This window comes from Ochotona curzoniae, unplaced genomic scaffold (genome assembly GCF_017591425.1).
Source record: "Ochotona curzoniae isolate NIBS_2020 unplaced genomic scaffold, NIBS_Ocur_1.0 contig_430, whole genome shotgun sequence".
Classification (NCBI taxonomy): Eukaryota; Metazoa; Chordata; class Mammalia; order Lagomorpha; family Ochotonidae; genus Ochotona; species Ochotona curzoniae.
In genome coordinates, this window is record NW_024466219.1 from 19,842,347 (window position 1) to 19,864,582 (window position 22,236).

The following is a 22,236-nucleotide window of genomic DNA, read 5'->3' on the forward strand; positions in this document are numbered from 1 at the left end:
GCAACAGTTTAGCCCAGTATACCACAAACCCAGCCACTAGGCTTCAATTTTCTATCTATAATGAAGAAAATAATTTTAAAAGAGCTTTTGTAGTGGGTTGTTGGGAATTGATTTCTTAGTAGTGTTTGTCACATTTTGAATACATAGTGATTAGGGACTGCTGTCTTCAGCAACATCATCAGCAGTAATAATGGCAATGATATTTTATAAGTATTGTCACCAGAATCAATTAGTGATTCAGTCAGGACCTAGAGCCAGTGAACCTGTAGGTTCTGAATTTGGGTATCTCTTCTCCTTGTATAACCTTTGGGCAACTGTTTCACTTTTCATCCCATTTCTTCATGTGAAAATGAGGATAATAATATAGTTGTTGGGAGGAATTAAACTAGATAACATGTAAGTGCTTTAAACAGTGCCTGATGTGGTAACCGTGTGAGGATGAGTGTTGGGTCTTTGGTCTGTTTTTCTTAGTCTTTTCTTTTTTATTTTTTCTCTCTATGGCTTGGTTTATTTTAGTTTTCATTATTGTTTTTTCTTATTTTTCAAATAAGACAAGTTTTTAACTCTGTATTTTCCTGGTCCACATCAATCAAGTCCTATATTATAATATAGCAACTTCTGGGTCATTTTTTTTCAAGTTGTGTTATTTCTCCAAATCCCCTATTTATACTTCCAGCTACCAACTAGAGCTTCCCCGAAAAGATCTTTGTCCTCTGCTCCTTGTGTACTGAAACATCAAAATCAACTCTCCTATACTCTTCCTGATTATCCCTCCCGCAATGACGTGTAAACTCAAATGGTAGCTGAGTTAAATTAATTTAGTAGCTGAAATTTCCTAACACTTTTGCTTATGTCATAATCACCTTTTGTCTGACAGAAATTATCTTGTTGATTCTTTTTGTCTATTTCTATTTAGCCCCATGTCGTATACAATTGCCATGTTATTTTTTAAAATGCTGGTCTGGTCAAGGTCATGCATTTTAAAGCTCTTTGTTAGTTTTTGCTTGCCTTCAGCAAGGTACAGTAGAGGTAGATAAGGATTTATATGAAGATCATGTTGTGATATTTGACATTCTGAGATCTAACATTGTGGCATAGAGGAAAAGCCTCCATCTGCAATGCTGGCCTCCCTTCTGGGTGTGTTCAGAAGTTTGGGGGGAAATATGTATTATGAAAAACTATAGATTTCCATTTTTTTAAACAAAAAAATTTACCTTTAATGCCAATTTTCCACAAACTCGTTGAACTTTTCCTATATGAATGAACTCTTGAAGAACCGACATTATAAGAGGCAAGGGAAAGAAAATTCAAGAAACCAGTTGATTATATTAAACAACTTAGAAATCAGGGAGGCAAGAACCCAGGGGGAAGTATTAGTCCAGGTAAAGTACTGATGAATAATCTTACCATCAAGTTTTCAGTGACAGGGCTGGGACAGAAATTAGCTTGGGAGGTGGAGGAATCCACCATGGGGGGAGGGTTGTGGGAGAAGCGGGGGAAATCCAAGCACCTATAAAACTGTATCACATAATACAATGTTATTAACAATAAAAAAAAAAGAAATTAGCTTGGGAAGGGAGTAAGTGGTGTTGAAGAAACAAAGGAGGCCTGGTACAGTAGCCTAGTGGCTAAAGTCTTTGCCTTGCACACACTGGGTTCCCATTTGGGCACTGGTTCTCATCCTGGCAGCCCTGCTTCCCGTCCAGCTCCCTGCTTGTGGCTTGGGAAAACAGTCAAGGACGGTCCAGAGCCTTGGGACCCTGCACCCATGTGGGAGACCCGAAAGAGGTTCTGAGCTTCTGGCTCAGATCGGCTCAGCTCCAGCTGTTGCAGTCACTTGGGGAGTGAATCATTGGACAGAGATCTTCCTCTCTGTTTCTCCTCTCTGTATATCTGACTTTCCAATAAAAATAAAATAAATCTTTTTTTTTAAAAGGAAGCAGAGAAAAGTAATGTATATAGGTTTATTTCAGGATGATTTCTAGGGAAGAAAAGAGAACTAGAAGGATGATGTAAACAAATAACTAGAATAAAAAATTGCACATGATTTAGAGAATTTTACTCCTACATTACACTGTTGCAAAGTTCTTATACTTTTACATAAGGTGGTAATATTACTTCTAAGTTTATAATGGTAAGCTGCAAATATGACCATGATATGCCTCTTATAATTCCTCAGTGTTTTCCTAATTCAGAATGAATTTTAAAACATTATTTAAAAGATTTACTTACTTAGGTGTATCAGGCTGACCCTCCACCTGCAGCACCAGCATGTCATATGGCCACTGGTTTGAGTGCTGGTGGCTCCACTTCTGGTCCACCTCTCTTCTAATGGCCTGAGGAGGCTCCTGGCTTCAGACTGGCCCAGCTCCAGCCCTTGTGGCCATTTGGAAAGTAAAACAATCTCTCTCCTTCTCACTCTGCAACTGAGCCTTTCAAATAAAAATAAACTTTTTAAAAAAGTATTTATTTATTTTTTTAAAATCAGCGCTAAAAATGAGAAGGAATAGACAGGGAGATGAGGAGAGGAGAATTTTCTGTTAGCCGGGTCACTCCTCATATGGCTGCAACAGTGAGGGATGGGCCAGGCCAAAGCCAGTAGCTTCTGGATCTCTCACATGAGTGGCAAGGCCCCAAACACTTAGACCATCTTCTGTTGCTTTTCACAGATTGCTGGATGGGAAATGGAGCAGCCAGCACATGAACTGGCACCCAGAAGGGATGCCAGTCTTGCAGATGTTGGGTTTTCTTGCTCTGCCCAGCTCTCAGATTTATTTATTTTATTGGAAAGGCAGATTTACAAAGAGAAGGAGAGACCGAGAGAAAGATCTTCCGTCCAATGGTCCACTCCCTGTATGGCTGTAATGGCCAAAACTGTGCCGATCCAGGAGCTTCTTCAGGTCTCCAAAGCAGGTGCAGGATCCCAAGGCTTTGAGCCATCTTCCACTGCTTTCCCAGGCCATAATCGGGGAGCTAGATGGAAAGTGGAGTAGCCAGGACATGAGCCAGTGCTCTTATGTGATCCCAGAACTTGGAAGTGGAGACTTACCTGATTGAGGCATCACACCAACCCCCAGATTTTTTCTTAAACTGTTTGTGCGTACCACCATACCATTTCATTAGTCTCATTTTGTTAATGAAAGTGTTCTTAAGTATTCAGTATTTCTGGCCTGACTTACTAACCATCTTCTTCACCCCATTCTGTTCTCCACATCGTAGTATTGGAAGTATCTTTCAAAAAAAGTAGATATGGTCATGTTGTTCCTTTGCTTTAAAAAATTTCAAATTGGGGCCAGCATTGTGGCACAGTGAGTTAAGTCTCTGCTTGTGATTCTGATTTGAGTCCCAGCTACTGTGCTTCCAAAGCAACGTCCTTGTAATGCACCCAGTAAGGCAGCACCTTCGGTCCCTGCCCCCCATGTGAGATGCCCAAGAGAATTCTTGGTTCTTATCTTCAGCCTGACCCATACCTGGCTTTTGTAGCTACTTGTGGAGTGAACTAGATGATGGAAGATTGTCTCTAGAGATTGCTTAGATAGATAGATAAATAGATAGATAGATAGATACATACATACATACATGCATGCATACATAGAGAGATTTAAAATTTTTTTTATTTTTCTATATTTTTATTTGAAAGGCAGTTTTATAGAGATGAGAGACAGGAAGAGCTTCCACCCTCTGATTCACTCCCCATATGGCTGCAGTGGTGGGAGCTAAGCCAATCTGAAGCTAGGAGCTTCTCCTGGTTCCCCAATGTGAGTGCAGAGTCCCAAAGACATGCACCATCCTTCACTCTTTTGCAGGTCATAAGCCATGAGCTGAGTTGGGAGTGGACCAGCTGGAACATAATAAGCCAGTGTCCATATGGGATGACAATGCTACAGGTGGCGGATTAGCCTGATATGCCATAGCTCAAGCCTCTTTAAAAAGTCTGTGAAGTTTTCAGTTTGTAGGCAAAACTCAAATTCCTTGGTCTGATTCCAGTTTAACTTCTTGTCACAACATAATGTATTCTTGTCTTCCTGAATGTTCTACTGGAATACCTTACCTAGCCCTAGGCTCTGAGCCTTGGTCTGTAAATCCTTAAACTACATACCAGCGTGTTCATTCTTTGAGTCTCAGTCTTTTTCTTGCCAAGTTTATTAGCTGTTTTAGGATTTATCAAACTTGTTAATTTCTCCATTTCTGTATGTCTTTCTAACATGGCCACCTTACTGCCTCTGAACCACCCTGGATTTCTGTGTTTTTAAGATTTTGGTAAAGAGAAAAATTTTTAATTCATGTATTAGGTTTTTTATTTATCCAGAAAGGGAAAAGAACATACTTGGAAAAATGTAAACAAATAATCCTGCCCTGTATATTCCAGACGGAGAGTGACAGTATTACTAGTAGTTTAAAAATTAGCATGATTTAAGTTGGCATACTGTGGTCTGAACCTCCTGTTTTTTCTTTGTGATTTTAGAAAAGTTCCTTAACATCTCTTATCTTGTGTTCCTCATCTATAAAATGGTTATAATAATTTTAAAAAAAAAAGTTCTGCAGTAACTTTAAGCAAATAGGAATTTGTTCTAATGCAGTTAATACACTAGGAGCAATCAGGAATAAATTACATCCAGCTGAACCGTGTGAACACTTGTGTGTGTGCACACACACCACACCACACTACCCCCTACCTCAGGCATACACACCTACATCAGTGCTTTGCGTGTTAGGAGCCACACACATGTGGTGATAAAACTTTTCATCTGTCTTCAAATAACCTTCCTCCTGGCACTTTATAATAACTCACAAGCTGCAACAATTTTGATGTCTTCTTCCACAAGCAACCTCAGGTGTTTCGTAAGGTAAATTATCACCTTTTTATAGCATCTATGGATTTATTAACCATTTAGAATATGTGAAATTGTGCTCCCATACATACTTATTTTAGTTTCTTGTTTTTTTCTTACATATTTACTGGTGAAAGTGTATGAATGTTATGTCTCATCTTTTGCCCCGTAAGACCTGGGGTTTTTATTTGAGTCTTCACATGAAACGGTTACTGTTGTGAACACATATATTGTGTTAAAGCAGAACTGATTGTCCTTTCTGCACTGAGTGGCTGTGCAAAGCATACTTGAAAATAAAGCACTAAGAATGATATTTTTGGCATAATAAATATATAAGAAATATTAACTACCATCATCACCATGTTAATAGATAAGTTATTATTTAGTTTAAACATATAGTAATGAGAACAGTTAATGAAATTTAATCTGTTGATGTAAATGTTGTCTTTGGATATAAGAAACACTATTCAAAGATATCCAGACTGTGGTTTATTACGTTCACAGAGTCTCAATGTCCATGAGTTTAGTAAGTGTATATAATGCCGGCTAATATGTGTAATGGTTGAGTGAGTGGTGTATCACATCCTGGGATAAGTATATTTAGTCTCCTGAAATAAAATTTAAAAGAGTTTTAGAATATATCTTTCTCATTTGTTGAGTCCAGAATGATTTACCTAAGTCCCTCATCTGATTCACTCTTTGGATTATTTTCTTGAAGGTTCAGAATGCTAAGCAAGTAAACAGTGCACTTAAACAGAAAATGGAAGGTGGAATTGAAGAATTCAAACCTCCTGAGGTATGTTGTTGAAGAGTACATGGGATTAAGTGCAGAATAAAAAAACTTTGTTCATTAGGTTGTACAGTGTTCAGCTACTCTTTTGATCAAGTATGTTACTAGTTGTGGTATAATTTGTTGCATCTCTATTTTTTTTTCTTTGTTTAGATCAGGGGTGGGGAACAGCTGGCTTGTGGGCCAGATAAGGCCCGCAAAATCGTTTGGTGTGGCCCTGCCAAGGCAACTGCAGGTGGGACTCAAATTTTAATAAATCTATAGCAAGGTAATTTCTAAGTTGATGATTCTGGGTGACTTCAAATGATATTAAAAATATCCAAATGGCCCTTGGCAGAAAAAAGGTTCCCCTCCCCTGATTTAGATAATTAATCTTTTGAGGCTTGACTAATTTTGTACATAAGTAAAACTTTCTTGTCTTGAGTCACCCCTGTCAAAGTGGATAGGGAGATACTTGTAGGAGTAGGCACGACGTGTGACAGTGGAGGGTCACCAGTGAGTGCCCAGTGTACTCCAGGGGCTGCAGTGGCTTGCCCTAGCTCTCTGTGCTTTTGTCAATTGGAAAAAATATCAAGAAACAACACAGGAAAAGGATTATATTCCAGAATTTTTGTTTTTAGTATGCCATCTTTTGGCTCGGGTTCCCAACTAGGGTTTTTAGGATATAAACTTAAATTCATATGTTTTTATCTATCAAAAACTAAAAACAAGCTATTGATAAATCATTTTCTCAAACCTAACTTATATTTCAGCTGAAACTTAAATAGACTTTGATATTTGCGATGTAACTGCAAGCAGACTTAAGTGCTGAAGAATTCCAAGCAAGAAGCTTTTTTTAAGATTCTTGTGTTCTTATTCCTACCCTGGGTTTGTATGTGATAATAAAATTGTCTCATTAGGTCCTAATAGGACTTCCCTCCCCCACTTACAGGTTGACTAAAATGTCTACAGAGGAGCTGGGTGGGAGGCAAGAGAATAAAACTACAGAAATCTCACTGTTTCTTCTTAATCATTAGACTGCTTCAGAAGGGAAAATTTATTATAATGAAAGTTATTTTAATATTTTTGAAAGGTGTATTTATTTTTTACTGGAAAGACAGATTTACAGAGAAAAGGCAAGACAGAGAAATATCTTCCATGCACTGGTTCACTCCTCAATGGCTGCAAAGGCCAGAGCCGAACTGATGCAAAGCCAGGAGCCAGGAACCTCCTCTGGGTCTCCCATGTGAGTTCAGGGGCCCAAGGACTTGGGCCATCCTCTGCAGCCTTTGCAGGCCACAAGCAGGGAATTGGATGGGAAGTGGAGCAGCCAGGACATGAACCAGCACCCTTAGGGGATGCCACCGCTTGCACGTGAAGGATTAGCCTATCAAGCTATGGTGCCACTGAACTGATAAACATTCAAGTACATGTAAGGGCAGTGTAATAATACAAAAGGTGAGCCTATTTTACTATTGCAACAAATTCAACATTGTACTTAAGCTATTTAGATTTTTTATGCATTAAAATGTGTAGGAGAAAAAATGCAAATTGCCTGTAATTTATAGTTCAAAAATAAATTTAAAAATTCACAGCAGATATTAAAAATATAGGAGATAGGAAGAAGTTTAGACTAGTAAGAGAATTTTGACAAAATATAAAATCTTCTAGGAAAATTGTCTTATCAAAATTCTATGCGAAAGAAAGCCTAAATAAAATGAAGAATAATTAAAATTTTTCTCTCACATGAAGACTCCAGATCCAGGCAATTTGACAGAAAAAGGCTACAGGATTCTTCAAGGAACAGAAAACTCAAAATTTCCATAAAATTATAGAATAATTCCTCATTAATATTATATAAAGGAAGATGAGATAGGATGTTAGTGTTTTGTAACCTCTTAAATACCAGCTCATGTGATCTGTCCATAAACCTGTACAAGTGGAGGAAGTGGATGCTGTTATTTCACATGAGGAAACTAGAGTCCAAAGAGCTTAACTCATTTCAAGAAATAATAGAACTCTGGCTGGAAAACACCCCCACACTTTTTTTTTTTCCAAAATTGATTTATTTATTTGAAAGGCAAAGTGACAGAAAGAGATCTCCTTTCGCTGACTCACTCCCCAGATGGGCTGTTAATAGCCATGGATGAGCCAAGCTGAAACCAGAAGCTTCTTCCTGATCTCCCAAACATGGGTGTAAGGCCCACACACTTGGGCCATTTTCCCCTGCTTTTCTGGGAACCTTAGCGGGGCTGGAGCAGCCAGGTCTCAAACCTGCTACCCCACGAAAGTGAACGCCAAACCTTTCTTTTGAAATTTATTTATTTGAAAAGCAGAGTTAGGGAGAGAGAGTCTTCTGTCTGCTGGCTCATTCCCCAGATGTCCACAATGGCTAAGCTAGAAACAGAAGTTTCACCCATGTCTCCCTCGTGGGTGCAGGGGCCCAGGTACTTGGGTTATCTTCTGCTTTCTTAGAAGCATTAAGAAGGAGCTGTATTGAAAGCAAAGAAGCTGGGATACAGAGTGGCACCATAATGCCAGCCCCAAACCACCCCAAATCTTAACACTAATGTCTGTATATTGAAATTCCAGTGTTATTTTAGGATGATTAATTAAACTCACATGATTTGAAGAATTTGTATGTTTTTTTATCATCTAGAAGATTCCCCAGGGTGTATTTTTCTTACTATTCCTAGTGCTTTCAGGAGTAGAGCAGTTTTAATAGAGTGCATCACAAAATTAGAACAGAGTTTTGAAGATTTATTTATTTTTATTGCAAAGTAAGATATATAGTGATGAGGGGAGACAGAGAGAAAAATCTTCCATCTGATGATTCACTCCCCAAGTGAGCACAATGGCCAGTGCTGTGCCAATCTGAAGCCAGGAGCCAGGAACTTCCTCCAGGTCTCCCATGCGGGTGAGTGCAGGATCCCAAGGCTTTGGGCCATCCTAGACTGCTTTCCCAGGCCACAAGCAGAGAGCTGAGAGCTGGATGGGAAGAGGAGCTGCCGGGATTAGAACCGGCGCCCATATGGGATCCCGGTGTGTTCCAGGCGAGGACTTTAGCCACTAGGTCACCAAGCCGGGCCCAAAAAATCATCTTGCTACCTTTAAGTTAGATTATACCTAAACAAAAAATAATAATCATCTTTGGAATAGTTTGAATAGACCTATATGAGGTAATTGCACTGGAAATCAATAGTTGCTGAAGAGCTTTATATATCATTTGGCTGTACTTGTTATTTTTTGTTTAGGGAATAATTTGGTGAAGAAAGTCCATTCACTTTCCAGTATTTATTACCCATTTCATGTCAGGTGCTATTTTAGATACTGGTGGAGTGCTACGGGGAGGGAGAAAGCATAAAGATGAAGTTTGTGAAGAGTCTAGGTGTTGTAAGAAAAGTTTAATGATAGATTTGTGTGCAGAGTATTACAAAGAAACAGATGGGCGTTGTTTATTTTAGTTAGGACCACCAGGGAAGACCTCTTGGAGGGTGGGCTGCTACATCTGAGGTTTGAGGGATCAGTGGGACTTTTGCAAATAGTGAAGAAAAAAAAAAAAGCATGGCAGGACATCACAGATGGAGGGAATAAGAGCAGTGGTTTACTGTTGGGCTGCACATTCAAAAAAGAAGTCCCTTGGGGACAGTTAAAAGCACTTCTAAAATACAGTCAGCAAGGATTTCCTGAGCAGGAATTAGGGGCGGTTTGAAGTCATCTTTTCTCAAGGACATACGGTCTACTTAGAAAGGCAAAGGGATGAGCATAATGCATGAATGCTGATGAGACTGAGCAGGGACAGGAATAGTGGGCAGGGACCAATGGCAAGAAGTAACGTGGAAGCTCAAAGAAGTCTGCCTTCCACATAGGAAGGATGTAGTGGAAACGTCTGATTGTAGAAATGTGCTGGTAGCCTGAAGCAGGTTAAATTAAAGCTAGGGAAACTAAGTACTAACATACTCAGTGTGTGGACGATGAACGGCCAAGGGCTGTGGGCAGGGTTGGGTAGTAGCTGTGGAAGTGGTACCAGGTGATAAATCCACAGAAATTTGCATAATAGTAAATAGTGTGTTTCCTTGAAAATAGATGAGAACACTGGGGATGGTTGTGGTGCTTTGTTACGCTTTTTTTATTTTGGAAGAAAGAGTGCCTTTTTTTTCCTTTAAAAAAATAAAGGTTTTTATTGGAAAGACAGATTTATACAGACAGAAAAGGAGAGACAGAGAAAAAGATCTTCCATCTACTGGCTCATTCCTAATGTGGCCACAATGGCCAAATCCAAACCACTCCAGAGCCAGGAACCAGGAGCCTCTTCCACGTTGCCCCCTCAGGTACAGGGGCCCAAAGACTTGGGTCATCCTGCTCTGCTTTCCCAGGCCATAAGCAAGGAGCTGGATGGGAGGTGGAGCAGCTGGGACACAAACTGGCACCCATATGGGATGCCAGCATTTGCAGGTGGAGGATTAGCCTATTGAGCCATTGGGTAGGCCCCAGGAGTGTTTTTGAAGCTGAGAATTTCCCATACATGCATGTTTTCATGTGACGTAGAATGGCATCCTTTTTCATTAAATATATTAGAAGAGATTTCAGCATCAAGTAGAAGTTTTAACCTGGTAAACCTTTTCTGATTTCCAGCTCAGAGGTGGCATGAATTTATTCACCAAAAATTTGGGAGAGATGTGGAGACAGATTAATTTGTCTGGGACAGAGTACAAATAAAATGCCACATTCATTAGCAATGCCAAGCAAACTCTTATTCTCTTAATATTTATTTATTTATTTTTACAGAGAGAGGAGAGTCAAAGAGAGCTTCCATCTGTGATTCACTCTCCAGATGGCCATAACAGAGCAGAACCAACCCAAAGCCAGGAGCCAGGAGCTGCCTCTTGGTCTCCCACAAGGGTGCAGGGTCTCAAGGCTTTGGGCTGTCCTCACTGCTTTCCCAGGCCACAAGCAGGGAGCTGGATGGGAAGTGGAGCAGCCAGGATGGGATCCTGTGCCCATATGATACGCTGGTGCTACAGAGCTGTCATGCTATCTCCCGAATTCTTTGTTCTAGAAGACTCTTTTTGACCTTTCTATTATTGTTACATTGTTTTTACCTTGTTAAAACAATATCATTTCAGTTTGGAACTTACCATGGAAGACTATACTAGATAGTACCACATATCCAACTTCAACTACTGTTCAGTTCAGTTTTTCAAGGATAAGTATATTCCAGTTGTCCTTTCTTTAAGTTAATCTCATAAAAATAAATACTATAAAACTCAGCTTATAAAAATCCTATATGAAAAGGCCCCCAGGTGCAGCTCTCTCTCTCTTCTTCCAGCCTCTCTCCCCTTCCTCTTTTCCTCCTTGCCTCTCCAACAGCTCTCTCTCTCCTCTGTTCTCTCTCTTCTTCCGGCTTCCCTTCCCCTTTTCCCACTGATCTCCACCACCTTTCCCTCCCTCAACTTCCCCCCACCCCCGTTCCTGCCCCGCTGGAACAAACCTCCTAAGATACAAAAAAAAATTCTGTATGGTTAAAAATTTCATCCTGTTTCCCTTTCTGCCTTAACCCTCTTCCATTGCCCCTGTTCTGTTACATAAACTGACAGTTGCAACTTCTGACATTTTTCCATTAAAGCAGTGAATTTGTCCTAATTTCACAACTTGTAACTTCCAATTCCTTTTGCTCCCTTGAGCCAGGGTTTACTGCCTCTACCTTTCTTCAACTTTCAAGAGGTAATACTCTTTTTTTATATAACTTACATTACCTTCTCAGCAGTAATTTTTCTTTCTGGTCATAAATACATGTATTCTGTGAGTTTTTTGGCCTCAGATTTTGTTTCTGTCTCCATTTCTTTTGGAAAAGTACAACCTCATCACTTTGTTGTACTAAAGTCACATCACATGTACATTCAAATGACAGAAGTTCAATCTAGACATTGAATTCAGCTGGGCCGAGTGGGTGATATTAATAGCAAGGGCGGTAGTTCTGACAGTCCTTACTGAGCACCATCTATGGGCTGTGTGTCCTAAGGTGGGCACTCGGGCCTGGTAACTCAGGTCACTCTGCTTTCGAGGACAAGTGTCTCTTTGGGATGAAGGAAATTGTAATGTCTAGATATATCTAGATCTTTCTTTTTTTCTCTCTCTCCCTCCTTCCCTCCCTCCCTTCTTTCCTTGCTTCCTCCCTTCTTTCCTTCCTTTCTTCTTTCCTTTATTGCTTTCTGTCTTTTTACAACACTCCCTTAAATTTAAAGAAACAGTTTTATTTGGAATCCAGCTGTAAAACCAGTGGTCCATTGCAGTGCTGGAAGTATGCTTGGCTGTGGGGATGTATTCAGCCATTTTGTGCCTATCTCCATGGCTACCTTTATGCAAACATTTCAAGAATAATTTTTAAAAACTAACATTTAGGGCCCAGCAGCATGGCCTAGCAGCTTAAGTCCTCACCTTGAACACGCCAGGATCCCATATGGGCGCCGGTTCTAATCCCGGCAGCTCCACTTCCCATCCAGCTCCCTGCTTGTGGCCTGGGAAAACAGTTGAGGATGGCCCAAAGCCTTGGGATCCTGCACCCGCGTGGGAGAACCAGAAGTTCCCGGCTCCTGGCTTCGGATCGGCACAGCACTGGCCGTTGCATTCACTTGGGGAGTGAATCATTGGACAGAAGATCTTCCTCCCTGTCTCTCCTCTTCTCTGTATATCTGACTTTGTAATATTAATAAATAAATCTTTTTAAAAAACCTAACATTTAAAAGAATAGGCCTGTTTTATAACCTTACATTAGTAAGATACAGCTCTCTTATTTTCCCTTAGGAAGATTTCCCAGGCTCTGCAGGAATGTGTTTGAATCAATGCGTGTATTTCAGGCTCCCGTGAATCCCCAAATTCCCCTTCCTTTCCTGCCTTACTCCATGTTCTCAGTGTGTTCCAAGTTAAATTCATCTTAGATTTGCCTTCCTGCATCTACCAAATTAGCATTTATTAGCTTCCCAGGTTCTCCACAATGTCTCTTTTCTCAGGTGTCCTGGCCTAATGGTCTTGTTCTGCTTCTTATGATGTGCCTTGCTCCCTGGCCCCCACAGAACAAGCACAGTTACTGCTTTGTTGGATTGGGTGTGAGTGTACCAAGACTGTTGATTTTTTTCTGTCTTTCTAAAAGCAATCCTGCTTGCATTTTTTAGTTTAAGTGCTCCCAGGATTTCAAGTTTGTTTGTTTCTGCTTCCTGGTACAAATTGTGTTGTTGCCTGCACATAGAATGTCTTCTTCTTGTCTTCAGAATTATCTTTAATTTACCATTATATCTGTACTTTGAAGTTTTTATTGAAGTTGTTTGTTTATCCAACCTTCTGGCTTTCTGGGAAGCTTTTTAAATTTTCTTAACACACATTATCACCTTCATTTTTTTTTAAAGATTTATTTTTATTATTTTTTATTGGAAAGGCGGATATACAGAGAGGAGAGACAGAGAGGAAGATCTTCCATCCGATGATTCACTCCCCAAGTGAGCGCAACGGGCCGATACTATGCCGATCCGAAGCCAGGAGCCTCTTCCGGGTCTCCCACGCGGGTGCAGGGTCCCAAAGCTTTGGGCCGTCCTTGACTGCTTTCCCGGGCCACAGGCAGGGAGCTGGAAGGGAAGCAGGGCTGCCGGGATTAGAACCGGCACCCATATGGGATCCCGGGCGTGCAAGGCGAGGACCTTAACCACTGCGCCACTACGCCACTGCGCCACTGCGCCACTGCGCCGGGCCCGATCACCTTCATTTTTTTTGCTTCCTTTTCATTAGCAATATTTCTCCATCCCATTTCTGCGTTTCAGATTCAATTTTGTGTTTGCCTAAGCACTGTACTGCTTTTTAAAAAACATATGCTAAATATATCATCATATTTAATTATGTTTAATCCTCAGCACAATCTGCAACATAAGTATATTGCAATTTAGACATGTAGGAGTTCCTCAGTATCTGAACGCGCACTAGGATTTGTTCTGCTGAAGCCATTTGGATATTTATAACACCATTCATGAGCCTACAAAATTATTAACTTAAAAACTAGCTTAATATAGATTTTTTGAACTTCACATCCCATCTGTGGTTGCCTTGGCAGAACCAATAAGACCCACAGGCCGGACATTATCCACCCCTGATCCAAAGAATGCTTGAGAAGCGAAAGTTTCCAAGCAAGAGTACATTGCCTGTTAAACTGACAATTGTAAAGTTAGGCTCTGTTCACCAACTCTGACTGATTAGTTTTGGCTGTTTCCTAAATTTCATCTCTATATCCTTCTCTTCATTCTTGCTAATACAATGTAACTACAGCACAAACTAAGTCAAAATAATAAACTTTGTACAATGTGAACAATGTTAACTGTTAAAGTGCGTGGAAAGTTCAGTCACCTAAATAATTGTTGCAGATGTCTATCTGGCAGGGTAAAGAGTTGAAGAAAAAAGATGATAATTCATAGGCACGTGCTTAAAAGAGGAATCATTCAAACAGAATATTGAAACCTTCAAAATGAAGTCCCCAGTTTCATGACCATGTTGTAAATTTCAGAGCCCGAAGATTTACATCAGTATATGATGAAAAAAAACGCATGCCAAAAAAAAAATAATAAGGCATACTAACTGAATGATTTTGTTCTTTTTTGAGATGTTATGTATTTATTTGAAAGGCAAAAGCAGCAAAGTGAAAGAAACAGAGAAATCTTCCATCAGACAGACACATCTTTCATGCGCTGGTACACTCCCCAAATGCCTGCCACAGCCAGGTCTGGGCCAGGCCAAAGCCAGGAGCCAAGATTCCATCCTGGTTTCCCATGTGGGTGGTGGAGGCCCAAGCACTTGGGACATTTTCCACTGCTGTCCTAACAAGAAGCCAGATCAGAAGTGAACCAGCCAGGATTGAGAATGGTGCTTAGATGAGGGATGCAGGCCTATCCAACGGCAGCTTCCCCAAGCACACCACAACACCAGCCCCCATCTCTTGTGATGAACTAATTTTCATCTATTTTATTTTCATATTTTAAATTAACTCGGAATCAGCCTTTATTTTTTCACTATGTACTGTGAAAACTACTGTGAAGATTTGTGCCTGACTGAAAGACAAGAGAACTACTGTTAGTTCACTTCCCAGTGGCTGCAACAGCCTGCCAAAGTCAGACAAGTCAAGCAGGTCCTCCTGGGTGACCTGGAGGCAATGACACAGACCTTCAGTGCTTGCCTCTCAGTGCTGCAAGAAGCCAGGTCCGGGACAAGAGCCCCAGGTCAGACCCAGGCACTTGGACACGAGATGAGAATCTCCTGAAGACTCATGTTAATATTTTAAACTTTGGCTAGTTTCTTTAATTTGTGAAGTGTGTCTCATAATTTTTTTTCTATTTTCTCTCTCTTTTCTCCTTGTTACTATTGTTCCTTTGCCTCATTGCCAAAATCCTAATCTTGACAATTATCTGCCTTCCACCACCTTCCCTGCCTTTCTGTCCAATTTTAATTTCATCTGGGCTTCAGCAATTTCTTGCTTAGGTTTTTCCTTCTTTCACTCTGTCCTTTTTCTTTAATGAAATATTTCTTAACTTTGAATTTTTGGTTTTACTTCTTCACAAATGCTCACTTCTACCTCTTCACTCATGGTGTAAAAGTTGGCATTCCCCAGAACATTTGTGTCCTGTAGAAGCCTTTTGTGTAGCCCAGTATTGCACAAAGCCACTTCCCCTTGGCAACTCCTTCCACAAACCTCTAAGTGCGGGCATACTTACTTCTATACCCCTGTGCCCCCATCCTTAAGTTTATTAGGTCAACTGGTATATACTAATAAAATCTGTTTAGGTATTTGCTATTGTGCTATAATAATAATAAAATCCTAAGCCTGGGAATTGTTCTTATCAACAACATTGATAGGTTTGGGGAGAAAAAAATGTATTGTCAGCAGGTCACTTTTCTGCTTCAGAAATTGAAAGAGAAAAAGTTTAGATATGGAGATGCATTCTAAAGAAAATATTCTTAAATGTTTAAAACTAAGTTAAAGTTGCTGTCTATGGTGTGTGAGAGGAACATTGTGGTCAGAAAATGGGCTACAGATTTTCTCAGGTTTTTTAAAATCTGTGGTCAGCATAAATACTTATGTTGTTTACTCTCCCAAGTCAATATCCATTTCATTGTCTTTGTGGGGTAAAAGCTAACTCAGAATATATATATATTTTTAATCCTTCTGAAAATGAAATCTTCGTAATTGGACTTTTAGTAGTCTCATGTCTGTGATGTGGTGAAAAGTTAAAAAAAAAAAACACTTTGGTAAAATGTCTGTCTTCATATCCTCATTAGGAAACTTCTCTTTAATTTTGTAGTCAAATCAGAAAATTAATGCCCGTTGGACCACAGAGGAGCAACTTCTAGCAGTGCAAGGTATATTAAAGATAAGCAGTTATTGTTGTTACTAATGATTGAACTTGTCATGAAAGATGACGACCGTAGTTCTTCCCTTTGTTTAGAAGTGGATCAAGAAAGGGCTCTCCTGTTCACCCCACAGGCCCCAGGGACCAGGATCGGGCTGTGTGTGGATGGGATCGACTGCTGAGCCTGATGTGCCTTTGGGGGTCCCGAACAGCACGTCGTGCCTTCTCAGCACCAGATCACTGGTGGTGATGGCAGCACGACCCAGCTCCATGGGCTCACAGTGCCTGTCTCCTGATGTTGGGTTCATTCCTACCATATTGCACATTGATCAGAGTCAAAAGCACAAGTATATGATAATACTGTGATACTTTCTGGTTTCTCCACTTTGTGTAACAGTGTTTCTGCTTTGGCAAATGTCAGGTACTGAAAATTTAACTTAGTCAATACTTGGTTTCCCAGAGATGTAGCACTGAATGCTTAGGAACCTGACTATATTTTTGAAAAGAAACTTAAGATTCACATTGAAAGATATGCAAACAGCACTTTAAATGCATCATTTATAAGAATCCTTTGTTGAGTTATCTGGCAAAAGATATTTTGTATTCTGAATACCCAAAATAAGTAGACAACTTGGAAGCATTCTAGATTCTGATATTTTTTTTTACACATCTGAATGTTTTGAAGAAAGACAAATTGTATATTCAGGGTTGTGGTTTTTTTTTTTTTCTCAAACTATCAGCAAGGCTGATTTTGTAACAAAGTGTAGTCTCAACTTTTTTTGATGTTGTTTCTTGACTGAGTGCTCTTTGTGTTAAGTACCAATAGCTTTTAAAAATTGGATTTATGTATTTGATTTATTTGAGAGATAGAGGAACAGATTGATTTCCCAAATGCTGGTTCATTCCTGCATGTCTGCAGCAGCTAAGGGCAGACCAGGCTGCTGCCAGGAGCCGGAGCTGTGTCTTCTACACAGGTGAAAGGTCCCCATTGTCTTGAGCCATCACCGGTTGCCTCCTACAGTGTATATTAATAAGAATATTATTAATATATATGGCACTGTAATGTGGGATGTGGGACCCCAAACAATGTCTTTATGGCTACCAACTATTAGCTTTTTTTCAAGATTAACAATTCTGAGACAGGAGGGAGGCCCTAGTAAAATATCTGAACACGCTTTTGAAAATATTTTCAAATATTCATTAAGAAATGTTAGTACAAACAATAGGAAGAAGCCTTATTCACTTTTGCAAATAAAAGTGGCTGATAGAATAATTCTCATAAATGGTTGATAGATGGCTCTGTAAGTTTTTATTTTGTTTTGTCTTGAAGATTGATTTATTTCTATTTGAAAGCCAGATTTAAGAGAGAAGCAAAGACAGAGCAAGATCTTCTCATCTTCTGTTTCACTCCTCAAATGGCCACAATGACCAGAGCCGGGCCAGTCCAAAACCAGTAGCTTGGAGCTTGTTCTGGGGCTCCCACTTGAACCATCTTCTCTACTGCTTTTCCAGGCACAATAGCAAAGAGCCAGATTGGAAGCAGAGCAGCTGGGACTTGAACCAGTACCCATATGGAATACTGGTGCATAACACATGGAGGCTTAACTTACTATGTCATGACACTGGCCACAGTTCTGCAGTTTAAAGAAAATAAGATTTAGCTGGTTATCAAGCTTTCAAAATACCATAGGAAGGTGCCAGCAGGATGTTAATCTTTCTCTTGTGCTCTTAGAGCATAATACAGTCGTTTCATACAGGGAAATGCTTGATACTATATAGGCAAGGTCCACCTTTGTAGAACTAAGTTTCTGAGTAAATCAGAACAAAATTGTCGATTTATAGCGTAAGTTAATGTTAAAATTGGACTATGGTGCATTTAACCTTTGTTTTAAAATTAGGATTGTCAGTAATTGCTTCCTACTCATTTAGAGCTGCTGCTTGTAGTGCTAACATGGCTATTTGGAGTAGGTATTACTCCTGTTTGTGTAGAGCCTGTGTCTTCTTCCATCCTAATAGAGATCCTGCCAAGACTTGAGCTCTGGTTTGCAGTAAGCAGTTGGTTAAGGGTTAGTGTATTCAACCTGGACTCTAATGTAATGAGTTACCCAATGAAAGGGTTAGCTGAAGAGCAACTTGGATACTGGGCAACTGTTCTGTCTACAGCATTAAGGGTCAGTTCTACAGTTTTTCCTGTGACTCTTAGGGTCTGGTTGGGTATGATACAAAGCTGTAGGCAGAGGAAAAGTAGTGTTAAGATTTGTGCTTTGAGCTTGAGTTACAAATGTGACATAACTTATAAATATTAAGATTAAAAATAGAATATTAATACATAGAACCAAATATTTCTTCTAAAGTAAAGCATGTTATATACATTTATAAGAAATCCCTTAAATAAGTCACACTGGTAGCAGTTTGTATGGCAGTATGCATGATGTCCTGACAGCATTTCAAAGGCGCTTTCTTAGTAATACATTCGTGTCTTATTTATTTTGATTATTTGGATTTTTTTTTCCTTTTGAGGATTTTCATTTTGTTATTCTTCCATAAAATAAAAATATAAAGATAATTGTGTCCAAGATAGTTATTTTAGAATTACAAGATGCCATTTGGTTTCATGTTTATATAATGCTCAGAAGTGATTCTTACAATCACTATAACTGTATTGACATGTCACCTGTGCCCAAGAGCCAACATGGTTAAAAGTTCGTAATTGCAGTGCCTGCTTTAACATGTGTAATTGTTTCTCCAGAAGTAAGACTCTTAGAGGGCAAAGATTTTTTTGTTCTTTTTCAATTCTTTCTTTATGGCACACCCTTATGTGGTATTGTTCTAATGCACATTATTACAAGATAATAATAAGTCATATTTTGATACATGTTTTAACTTGTATAGCACATTACATTAACACATTTTAGCCATATTCTGATTTGCCTTTCCTTTATTGAATGCCCTATTTTTTCTTGCTCGTAATAGAGTATTACAGTGTCCTGGAGAAAGAAGTCATGGCCTAGTGACAGTTGAGCTTCACAAGTACGTTTTGTGTTGTAACTCTTTTAAAACCGAATGAACCTATCAAGATCATTTCCTGTCCCAGGGCCTAAACTTTTCTATCCCATCTACTCATGTTGTTTACTACATGCTAAGCATTTAAGTACCCATTTTCCTCTCTTTCTTACGTGGAAGGAGGAAAAATTGTACTCGGATCAAATAAGAATGTCTTTATATTTTGTAATTTAACGCTTTATGTTAATTGTTCTTCTGTCTATATTATAATTTCAGTAACATTCTTCAAGTGGGACATCATCAATGCAACTAGTTTAATCCTCTTAAAATATTTACCAAAGAATGGTACTTGACTTCTGTCGTAACAAGCTAGGTAAAAGTGAAGCCAAGTATTACCTTCATGTATTTGTGTTGATAGTACCATATCATCCTGTTTGTAGCTTGTCATATGTAAAATTTTGCTCATCTACATGCTTTTGCAAGTTAGCCTAAGATCATAATCAAATAAGGAACATTCTTTGTTGAGCAAGAAAAGAAAGGAGTTGGATTCTAGGTATGTGTCTTGTTTTTCTCATGTAAAATAGAACAGTTATTAACTGTTTTAATAGAAATACCTTTAAATGTCAGAACAGAACACTCTTTAAGTGTATAGAGGGCAGAAGCATGGTTTGTAATATTTGTCATTCTTAGTTTCCCTCTTAAATGTATTTGTTTCTCAGCCACTGATACTAAAAAACCCCAGTATGTTCCCTAACTAAAATCTGCATTAAAGCCAAACAAAATAGGTTTTCTGTCTTTATAAAGACATCAAACTTTAATTTGCTTTTTTGTTTGTTTTTTTAAAAAAGATTTATTTATTCTTATTACAAAGTCAGATATACTGAGAGGAGGAGAGGCAGAGAGGAAGATCTTCCATCTGATGATTCATTCCCCAAGTGAGCGCAACAGCCAGTGGTATGCCAATCCGAAGCCGGGAACCAGGAACTTCTTCCGGGTCTCCCACATGGGTGCAGGGTCCCAAGGCTTTGGGCGTCCTCGACTGCTTTCCCAGGCCATAAGCAGGGAGCTGGATGGTAAGTGGAGCTGCCAGGATTAGAATTGGTCCCTATATGGGATCCCGGTGCATTCAAGGTGAGGACTTTAGCCGCAAGGCCATGCCGCTGGGCCCAAAATTTGTTTTGTTCTTGTTACCGCCATCTCACACAACACAAAATGGTAGAAATGTAGTAGGTTATGCTTGCATATAGTAAAATGTGTCTGTAGTTTACATTCATTGCTTTAAGAGAAATTAAGTTGCAGGTCTAGAAATTGCCCTCTTTTTAGTTTTGTCAAATACTAAGCAAACAAACTAGAATGGCTAGGGAGATTCTGCCTTTGCATCTGGAAGGCAGCCTTTTGCTCTGGAGTTCTTCTATTTTAACTGACGGCCATAAGAATGGAGGTAAGAGTATAACCCTCAGCCCTCTGGTCCACTTACTTCAAATAATTAGCAATTCAATATTTCCAGGGTTTTGTAATGAAATTTAACTTAGTCAAGTAGAGAATGTAAGACCCAGAAGGGAGAGGGTGTATACTGGAAAGAGAATACATGGCTCTGATGTAGTCCTCACCTTTGTGCACCATTTACTGTCCACTGGAATTGATATCTTTCTACCACTTGATATTTCTTCTTTGAGAGACAGAGCTCCCGTCCACAGACTTGCTCCCTAAATGACTAGAGCAGTGAGGACTAAGGACCTGGCTGTTGGAGCCATCTCTGCGTACTGCCAGGGTACTCATTAGCAGGAAGCTAAAATCAGGAGAGGGAGCCAGAACTCAAACCCAGACATTCCAGAAGACGGGCATCCTGGCCAGCAGGCTCACTATTGGGCCAAATACCTGTCCCAGTATCTTCCTACTTTTAATGCTGAATTACTGAAGAGATTTACATGGGCTGAAAAAATGTTTATCTCCAAATGGTTTTTCATGTCTTATTGATTGAATCACATTCCTGTTTCAAAAGTAGAGCTTGAAAGAACTAATATTTCCTAATTATGCTAAAATGCATCCTAACTTGAGGAAATATCTATATAAAGGGCAGGAAAAGAATACCTTGAGGTTTTATGTTCATATTTTGCCCTTCTTCATAGTGCATAAAGTTCAAAATGATGCATTAAACCAACTTCACAAATTCACAATCTCTGATAGTTTAGTGCCTATGGTAAAATCCTTCCATTTGATACAAAATATTTCATTGAACAATTTAGACATATAAATTAAAAAGTGTAAGCAAGAATACAAATGGATGTTTTATATCAGGCAGTGTAGAACACTGGTTGGAAAATGTGGTCTTTCATAGGCCACAGCAACAGAAGACCATACTGAGTTACAGTTTTGTGTTCCCAAATAAACTTTAAATGTAAATATTGTTAAAGATGGTATCATCTGCAAGCATAGAAATCCAAAGTATGTCATTATAACTTTTGAATTAAATTTAGATATTTGAAAAACAATTTTTACCTTTCCCTGTGAGATTTATGATTTGCCTCTTCCAGGGTTGTCTGAATGGTTATTCCCTAATCCCTAAAAATTGATCTCTTGCCCTACAGTTGAGCCTTTAATTTAGCAACTATTACACCTGAGCCTTTAACTTCCTCAGGAAGAAACTAATCCAATCACAATATTTAATTTTCTTGCTGGAAAAGGCTATCAGATTGCAATGCTTATTATAAACTATTTAAAAAATGGACCGCCTTTCCCTCCAGGTACAGATTAAAAATAAGGTTGCTATGATGCTGTCAGTTCTTCAAGCTAGCTGTTTCCTCTGCCTGCCCCACTGCCCATCCTCCAGAAGCCAGGCTGGACAGTCTCCTGAAGGAAAAGTTCCATTCAGTAGCATTTCACTGGAGCTTAGCTGCCTGCTAGTCTAGCGTCAAGCTTAAGGATCATTGTGTTCTAACCCAAACACGCTGTGACACTGGGGATGGAAGGTGATAAAGAAATCTGCCATATACACCTGTGTGATTATAGGAAGAAAAATCAGAGTTGCCGAGAACTTCATAGGTTGTGTTTGTGCTGGTGTTGATGGATATCTTTTTTAACATGCTATGCAGAGAAAATTAGGAAACTTGTCACAGTGCATTGGAGCAAGCAGATTAGGTTGCTCTTGTCCAGGAGGGCCTGCCAAGGAACTCAGCTACCCAAGATCCTGTGAGGCAGCCTGAAGGCTCAGGGGATTCCTACCTGGGCACAGCTCTTTGCAGGACACTCG

The 22,236-nt window shown here is 39.5% G+C and overlaps 1 protein-coding gene across 9 annotated transcripts in view; it reads left to right on the forward strand.

Moving 5' to 3' along the window:
- RCOR3 (REST corepressor 3) overlaps positions 1-22,236 on the forward strand; it is a 59,159-nt gene that overhangs the window by 31,456 nt on the left and 5,467 nt on the right. For 7 of the 9 annotated variants that reach the window (XM_040985620.1, XM_040985621.1, XM_040985619.1 and 4 more), the window contains 2 exons: positions 5,551-5,628; positions 15,936-15,993. In XM_040985620.1, coding sequence (XP_040841554.1) covers positions 5,551-5,628; positions 15,936-15,993 — 136 coding nt within the window. Of the gene's footprint in view, positions 1-5,550; positions 5,629-15,935; positions 15,994-16,117; positions 16,827-22,236 lie in introns of those variants that run through there. The other 2 variants (XM_040985627.1, XM_040985623.1) reach the window with 2 other exon arrangements.